Raw genomic sequence first — 8,233 nt, 5'->3', positions numbered from 1 at the left:
AAGCTCTCAGTGTACACACAAGCAGTAAGTGATAAAGGCACCATAATCATAAAATACAATCATCGTAAGATAGTCCTAGGCTACTAAACAAGCAATTGACAGCAATCCTCATAGGATGCTAAACAAAGAAGAATAGAATAGAATAGAATAGAATAGAATAGAATAGAATTTTTATTGGCCAAGTGTGATTGGACACACAAGGAATTTGTCTTGGTGCATATGCTCTCAGTGTACATAAAAGAAAAGATACGTTCATCAAGGTACAACATTTACAACACAATTGATGGTAAGATACAAGCCATAAAGTGATAATTGTAAGATAAGGAGGCAGTTTATAGGAAAGATGAGTAGGATAATAAGTGATACAGCCTCACTATCAAGGTTCCAAGGAAGACAGTTCCTAACTGCCACTCACTAGGTAGTTGTGGATATTAGTTGTTCGGCAGACTGATGGCACGGGGTGTGTGTGAGCGTGTGTTTGTGGAACTGTCCCAATGTCTCATCATTTTGCGTGCAATGCTGTATAGCAGGGGTGTCAAACCGGATTTGGCCCACAGGGCTGGCCTGGAAATAGCAAAGGACCGGCTTGCAGTGCCCCTGGTAGCCAAAGCGGAGTGTGCCAGGGTCCTCCTGCACCCTGTTTTGGCCAACAAAGTGCTGCACAAGGCAGTCCAGGCTGAAAACAGGGCACAGGTGGGGGGGCATGGTTGCATGTGGCCCCACTGCACCCCGTTTTGGAAGGGAGGGTGCTGCAGGAGGCGTCCGCTCTGTCTCCCCGCCTTGGCCGGCCTGCAGAGAACTAAAATGCTGATCCTGCCCTTGAAGAAATTGTTTGACACCCCTGCCCTAATGCGTTGTTTTCAGGGGAGAAATCGAAACAAGATTCTATCCAGGATGGGAGGGATCTGTAGATATTTTCACAGCCCTCTTTCTGACCCACGGAATAGACAGGTCCTCAATGGAAGGCAGGCTAGTTGTGATTGTTGTTCCCATAGCCCTAACTATCCACTGACATCTGTATCCGTCCTGTTCGGTCATGGGCCTGAACTGGACAGTTACAGAGGTACAAAGGAGAAGTCCCCTCACAAAAAGCGGACCATGAGAATAATGGCGATCAAGGGGCTCCATTGACGTCACCGCTCCTGCCAGGTGCTCTAACAGGGCACTCCGCGTTAGAAGATTGTAAAAGTCAGTGAAACAGTATAAATCACTGTTCACTGACCTTAGCATACCCTTTGGGCATAAGAGGGTTATGCAGAGTTGTGGAAAAGTGGTAGATCTAGACAGGGGGTTTGCTCTTAAGAGCGAATTTTCCTGGATTTGTGATCCCACCAAACTCCACTATCTCCAACTTCAAACGCCTCCTGATATCAGATTAAGAAATATCAGATTGCCTTTGAATAATTAGAAAGTTATTTTATGTAATGGGGAGGGGATTGGGAGATGAAAAGCTTTGGATGAGGTTAATTGGATTGGAAGGGAAAATTTTATTCTATGTTTGGTTTATGTATAACAATACCTTGTGATTGACCCGGGAAGCCGGGGAAGGAGGGGAAGGGGTTTTCTGGGAGGGGGGAAAAAAGGGGGAAAATGTCTTTGTTTTTTTTAAAACTCTTTCAATAAAAAAAAAAGAAGAGAATAATGGCGATCACAATGGCCAGCAAAAGGCAACTCAACGCAGCCAATATCACAATTTTGGTGAAGCTGCAGGGTCTCCGGGCCACCCTTTCTCTACTTGTTTTGTCCTTGGCCAGGAATGCTTTGATGTTCTCATCCCGTACATTGGGCATTTTGAACAGCTGGTTGGCATAGTATCTGCCCCCATTCGCTGAAACGGTTCTCTGCACCATCTCCATCAGCTCCGAGACCTGACTCTCCTGCTCGGTTCCCTTGGCCTTGTTGTTGAACCCGCAGACGCGATTCCCGCACTGCCGGATCAGATTCCGCAGATTCCTGTTGTCGGATTTTTGAACGTACTCCTGTAGGGGGCCCCCATCCAAATCCTCTACACAGGTGAACAGGACAATTGTTTGCCTGGCGGACTCGGCCCCAAAGATCTCCCAGACACACTTTGCGGCGGCTGCATCTTCAGCAGTGAAGCGTCCCACCTGGGTGACCAAAATGAGGGCATGAGGGCCAGGCCAGGAGAGCTCAACACAAGCCTTGATCTCTCGTCGCACAATCTCATCATTGCCTTCAGAATCAAAAATGGCTGGTGTGTCAATCACAGAGATTGTCATACCCTGCCAGGCCCCCTGCCCTTTTTGGCATCGCAGGGTGGTGGTCTTTGACTCCGTGAGGGACTCAAACTCATTCCGGCCGAGGATGGTGTTGCCTGTAGCGCTTTTTCCACCTCCGGATTTTCCAACTAGGATCAGCCGGAGTTCAGCATCTTCCCCTGTGAGTTTGGAAGACGATGTTACAAAAGGAATGGAGACATTTCTCACATGCCCAGGAAGAAATTGAGGTGGGGGTGGGCTATAATCCAGCATGTTGGGGCATCATTGAGGAGGCTGAAAAGGGTGACGATTTTAGAAGAGTCCCTCTGTCCTGATGTGGCTTAATGTGTTTTATTGTGACTCTTCCAGAATTGCTAAATTGGGCTGCTCAGCCATGCAGATTCTCACAATACGGAAACCCCACTTTAGCAAGACTCGGCAGATTAAACAACAAAGTGCAAAACTGCAAAACAACCCTCTGGTTTCGGGGGATACCCTGGGTCCCAAGAGTGAATCTTCACCTAGTGCCCAACCACCGTATGTCCGAATACGGCCACTGTATCCAGATGTCACCAGCAAAGCTGGGTCCAAGTCAGGGGTGAAATCTACTTACCTTCCCTACTGGTTTGAAAGTGTGCACTCCATGAGCGCCGCAGCCTTCTGCGCATGCGCAGAGGGTCAAAAACATGTTACTTCCTGGTTAAAACCAGAAAGCAACAATATCCGGGCAGATGGGCGGAGCTTCATGGTCCCGCCACTACTGGTTCAACTGAACCGGTGCGAACCGGTAGCATTTCACCCCAGTCCAAGTTGAGTGACCAGGAAGAGACTCAGGACCACTGAGGAAGGGCTGCAGCAGGACCTCTGACCCACTGGGCTGGGAGGGGGAGGGCAGGATACAGAGACAGGCTTGACCAACTAGGACTGGCCCTCCTTGTCTCCCACCCACAAAGTTTGCAAGCCGGCTTAGAACTTGATTTGTTTAGACAGAGCGAGATCAAACCTACAGGGTGGACAAGCTGTGTCCATCCAAGGCCCAAACCTCCCCATCCCATAAGCGCCCCACGGCAGCCCCTTCTTCCTGCCTGCCTGTTCCTCCCAGCCCATCAATGAGATGGCTTCCTTTTGTGGATATCCTTCTCCCACCCCCAAACGGAAAGACCAGCAGATTTTGGACGGAGGCCAGAGTGGACCATTTGTTGTGACCCAGGTTCCTGGACTCGGACTCCTGGACTTGGATGATTCAGAAAGTGAGGAAGAAGACCTGGAAAGGCCTGCTTCTCCTGGGCCCTCTCCCTCCCTGGCACCCACCCAAGGGGAGGAGGAGGGGCCGGCAAGGCCTGATTCCCCCGGGCCTTCTTCTGATTTGGCAACGCCCCAAGAACAATTTTGGCTTGATGCAAGACTGAGCAGACATGACCGGCGCGCGCAGCAGAGGAGGCGTTGGGACAAAGTCAAAGAATGATGAGTCACGGAGTGACACTCACAGGGGCTATAAAAGCAGGAGGCGGAACTTCCTGGCTTTTTGTCTTGGACAAAGCAGTGAATTTGCGTGGGCAAACTGTATCAATGGAGGGAAAAATATATTCGTGAGTAACTCTGGCCTTATCTATAATTTCCTAGTTATCTCCAGAGACTTGTCAGGCGCATGGGTAGACATGGCCAGAACATTTATTGATGTAAATAAACTAGTAAAGAAGGCCTTTGACTGACTCTTTGTTGGGAGTATTGGGGGAGGGAAACAGAACACCATTAGTGGGCAGCAGAAACCCTCAAAAAGGGAGGGGGAGCAACTCAGGAATAGGGAAGGGGTCGCCACAGAGGACCCAAGGCAGCCCTTCTCTGGGCCTGCCAGCAAAGGCTCTGTCCACCCGCTATGGGGAGAGACCAATCCAGCACAGCGCTTCTGAACTGGAATCCACTGGCTCTCCAAGCATGTCGACCCCCTACGACCCCCCTCCCTCGAATGCCAGACATGGCCTCCTTGCTTACCCAGTGCAGACTTCTCATCTGTGGCTTCCTGGAAGAGTGGAAACACAGGTCAGACACAGCTCTCTGACACCCAGAAGCCTTGACATGTTAGCTGCCCCCTCCCCAGAAACTGCAACCTAGTTCCCCCCCCCCCCAAATTCAAGGCACTACCCCTAAGCTGCTCATTAGCCCTGTCCCCAGCTGAGGGAGGGGGGCCTGAGATGCTCTGAAGGGACCTAGGAAGGAAGCAAAGGAGGGGCAAGGAGAAAGGGAAGGCAGGAGGGTGTAACGGGAGAGGGGAGGAGAAAAGGGGGAGCAGGGAAATGGGGCTGGGAGACTCCCATTCCTTGGGGGAGGGGCACTGCATAATTTAGCAGCAGAACCTCCCTTGCTGTCTATCATAACAAGAAGTGGGCTGGTTTGGAGCAGGAGTGGGGGGGGGTCCCAAACTGGCTCTGGAGGCTTCTCGGGGACCCCAAATTCTGAGCATCTCCCCTTTTCCAAAACACTCACACTCATTCACACACACACACACACACACACACACCTTTTCAGAAGATCTTCTCATATCTACCCGGGCAGTCTCTGAAGTTGACTGGTAGGTCATTGTTGGCTGCTTGTAGTTCCAGGGGGATTCCCTTAACCTGGGGTGGGGGTGGGGAAGAGAGGGAATCAGAATCAGAAGATAGCTGGAACAGGTCTTGGAGGTCATGTAGTCCAACCCCCTGCTCAGATACCCCTCCCCCGACCATTCAAGACAAGTGGCAGTCCAGTCTGTTCTTGAAAAGTGTTGGAGCCCCCTTCCCCAACTTCTGGTGGCAAGCTTCATTGCTAATTGTTAATTAACAACCAACTGGTTAATTGTTCTCGAAGTGTTAGAAACGTTCTCCTTCCTTCCAGGTTTTAGACAGGGAAGACCTCCCCGCTTCCTGAGTGGAAGGTGGGGCGGGCGAAGCATGGCTCCTGTGGGGGGGGGGAAGGGGAGCACTGCCCCTCCTTTTTAGGTCACGAATCGCCCCACGGCCGACTCAGGCAGCGACGCCTCTCCCAGCGGGTCTTCTGTGGGGAGCAGGGAGAGACCGCGCCCCCCTCCCACCACATTCAAGAGACCCCCCCCCCGACGCTTTTAAGCGAGGGTCCGAAGAGCCTGAATCCTCCACTCCTCCTCGCAAAGGGAGCGGCACTGCCCCACTCTTCCCCCCCCTGCCCCACCGAAAGGCAAAAGATCTGCTCCGGATACAAAGCGATCCTGCAGCAGGAAGGGAAGCGGGGTGGGGTGGGGGCGCCTTTCCTTCCCATGGCCCGGGTGGGTGGCCGCCAAAGCAATCGGGGTGGAGTGGGGGGGAGGGGAGCGGAGAGCTCAGCCCGGCCGGAGGGAGGTGTGGGGGGGGAGGGGCGGGGGGAGGGGTTTCTGCGGATCTGGGAGGGGGGTTGTCTCTCCCTGCGGGACCCCCACCCCCACGAGACCCTCCCTTCTCGCCTGCGCCCTGGAAAGGGGCTCCGCCGCCCAGTTTCCTTTCCCTGCGGGGCTACGCGCCTCCTCCAGCGAAAGTTCCTGAAAGCGAAAGCGAAAGTGAAGACGGCCAACGCCTCGCCTCTTTTTTTTCCCGCCCCGCCTCCTCGCGGGTTGCAGCGAGGCAGCCGGGGCTTATCCCCCACCTCACGAATAGGAGCGGGCCCACCAAAATTGGGGAGGTACCCCCTCCCGCGCCGTCTTTCTTTGCCTACCTCTGAAGCCCCCTACCCTTCTCCCCAAGTCTGCCCAAACCACTCTGGACTCCGGGTTGGGTGCGTGTTTGGGGGGTCCTACCGTTGCCAAGCAGAGGCGGATGACCCCCACCCCCGGTCCTCTTCGGCAAAACACCCTCCCATGCCAAAACCGCTTCCGAGAGACCTCCTCCCCTCCGGCTGTTTCTTCCTCTCGACCACCACCCAAGCCCGTCTTGGATGGAAAGGGGGCTTTCAAGCTGCCCACGCCGCCTTCCCCAAATTCAGGGTCAGACACCTTCCTCCTCCCAGTACAGCCTCCCAGTCTGCCCAGTTCAGAGAGTGGTCTTCTTGTGGTTGGCCCCTATGGGTCCTAAAGTGGGGGGTGGGGGTGGGGGGAAGAGACCCCCCCCAAGAGACCCCAACCACTGAAAAGCCTCTGTCCCAGTTGTAGCCAACCGCCCCCTGCCTTAAACTAAAAACCGCAGAGAGGACATTGTCCTTGCTGTTCTCCTCAGAAAACTCACACCCCCCACAACCAAAGAAAACAAAGGCCACATCCAGATCAAGAATAAAAGCAAAGCCTTTTTATTGGACACAGTTAAGCCACAAACATTGCGGTTTCCCCACCCCTCTCGCAGGGCACATGTGGCCCCCTTGAAATGGGGAGGGGGCTTTACATCTCCCTATCCCCCAGTGAACTGCCAGCCCTCCCCTCTTTGCTGCTGATCCTCAAAGGCCGAGTGAGGGGGGAGGGGTCTTCAGCAAGGCAGCCCCCCTGCAGTTTCTCCGGAGGAAAGCCTGCTTGAGCAGGTTGGACTATATGACCTCTAAGCTTCCTTCCAACTGTGTCCTCCTATGCTGCTGTAAGGGTTTCCTGCTTGACCAGGGGGCTGGACCAGATGACCACTGAGGTCCCTTCCAACTCTTATGTTATAATTCTGCAAATGTCTCCTGCTCAAGCAGGGGGTTGGACTAGAAGACTTCTAACCTCCCTTCCAAACAAGACCAGAGCGTGGCAGAAGACAGATGCGGAGCCTCAGCCAGGCAAAATCTCCGAGCTGGCCAAGGCAGCCCTGCCAATTGGCCAGGCGTTTCCCCAGTAGTGCTGGGAGGGATGTGCCATCTAGTTGCCTGGCTCTTCCTCCTTTGCTAGTGACAACACCCTCAGGCGGCTGCTCCAGATGGATGCGGGTGAGGGCGGGACAGGTGGCCATGAGCGCTGCCATACCTGAGCCATCAACATTGAACTGGACAAGGGGCAACTGAGCCAGGAAGCGGAGCCCTAGAAAGATTTGGGAAGGGGGGTGAGGGAGGCTGGACGAAGGCAGGAGGGAGGGAGGAAAGAGGGGAAGGAAAAAAAAGAAAGAGAAAGAGAAAGGAAGGAAGGCCAGGAAGGATGGAATAAGAAAGAAATAAAAGAGAGAGAAAAAGATAGAAAAAGAAAGGAAGGAAGGAAAAAAGAAAGAGAAAGAAAGAAAGTGGAAGAAAGGAAGAAGAGAAGAGGGAGGGAGAAAGGAAGGAAGAGGGACAAAAAGAAAAGAAAGGAAGAAATGAAAAGTAAGAAAGGAAATGGAAGAAGAAGGAGGGAGGAAAGAAAGGAAGGAATGAAAAGAAAGAAAATGGAAGGAAGAAAAGAAAAGAAAGGAAAGAAAGAAAAGAAAGAAAGGAAGGATGGAGGAAGGCAGAAGAAATAAAAAGAGAAAGAGCAAAACAGGAATGAAGAAGTAAGAAAAAAGAAAGAACAAGTGGAAGGAAGAGAAGGGAGGGAGGAAAGGAAGAAAAGAGAAAGCAACAAGAAAGAAAGGCCAGGAAGGAAGGAAGGAAGGAAGGAAGAAGAAATAAGAGAGAAAGAAAAAGAAAGGAAGGAAGGAAGAATAGAGGGAGGGGGTAAAGGAAGGAAGGAAATAAAGACAGAATAAAGAAAGAGGAAGGAATGAAAAAGTAAGAAAGAAAAAGAAAGAAAATGGAAGGATGGAAGAAGAGGAAGGAAAGAAAGAAAGAAACGAAAAAAGGAAAGGAAGGAAGGAAAGAGAAAGAAAGATGAAAGGAAGGAAGGTAGGAAGAGAAAGGAAAGAAAGAAAGGGGGCTGGCTCGAGGGAGGGTTCCCCTTATAGGGCGGTGTGTGTGTGTGGTGTCCCATACGTTCCCTACCTTGGTCAGGCAGGCAGGTATCGCTCAGGTTGGCGGCTGGCGAAGCAATGTCGGCTGGCGGCCCCCAGGGGAAGGTCCTTCTCTGTGGGGGCTCCCACACTCTGGAATGAACTTCCCCCGGGTTTACGCCAAATACCTGACCTTCGGACCTTTCGCCGCGAACTGAAGACGCATCTTTTTAT

At 52.3% G+C, this 8,233-nt stretch overlaps 1 protein-coding gene across 4 annotated transcripts; it reads right to left on the bottom strand.

Annotated features, from left to right (window-relative positions):
- Positions 1–1,562: 1,562 nt before the first annotated feature.
- LOC131196527 (GTPase IMAP family member 2-like) lies at positions 1,563–5,761 on the bottom strand. 4 transcript variants are annotated; one of them, XM_058179370.1, is made up of 4 exons: positions 5,728–5,761; positions 4,738–4,834; positions 4,212–4,239; positions 1,563–2,398 (listed from the first exon to the last, which is right to left on the bottom strand). In XM_058179370.1, exons 2-4 carry the CDS (start codon positions 4,795–4,797, stop codon positions 1,617–1,619), a joined length of 870 nt encoding a protein of 289 aa, XP_058035353.1. In that variant the 5' UTR covers positions 4,798–4,834; positions 5,728–5,761; the 3' UTR covers positions 1,563–1,616. The 4 variants fall into 4 exon arrangements, with proteins under 4 accessions (XP_058035353.1, XP_058035352.1, XP_058035354.1 ...); XM_058179369.1 differs by having other exon boundaries at positions 5,671–5,740; XM_058179371.1 differs by lacking the exon at positions 5,728–5,761 and adding an exon at positions 5,403–5,421.
- Positions 5,762–8,233: the final 2,472 nt, after the last annotated feature.

The sequence above is a fragment of the Ahaetulla prasina genome, chromosome 4 (assembly GCF_028640845.1).
Source record: "Ahaetulla prasina isolate Xishuangbanna chromosome 4, ASM2864084v1, whole genome shotgun sequence".
NCBI classification, from domain to species: Eukaryota; Metazoa; Chordata; class Lepidosauria; order Squamata; family Colubridae; genus Ahaetulla; species Ahaetulla prasina.
Note: the sequence above shows the minus strand (reverse complement) of the source record. Positions and strands in the feature narration are given on the sequence as shown.

Coding starts and splice junctions, on each gene's coding strand:
- LOC131196527 (XM_058179368.1), bottom strand. CDS start 5,019: ATGAAGCTTGCCACCAGAAGTTGGGGAAGGGGGCTCCAACACTTTTCA. Junction 4,240..4,737: donor TGAGAAGATCTTCTGAAAAG/GTGTGTGTGTGT, acceptor CCACTCTTCCAG/GAAGCCACAGATGAGAAGTC. Junction 2,399..4,211: donor AGATGAGAAGTCTGCACTGG/GTAAGCAAGGAG, acceptor CCAAACTCACAG/GGGAAGATGCTGAACTCCGG.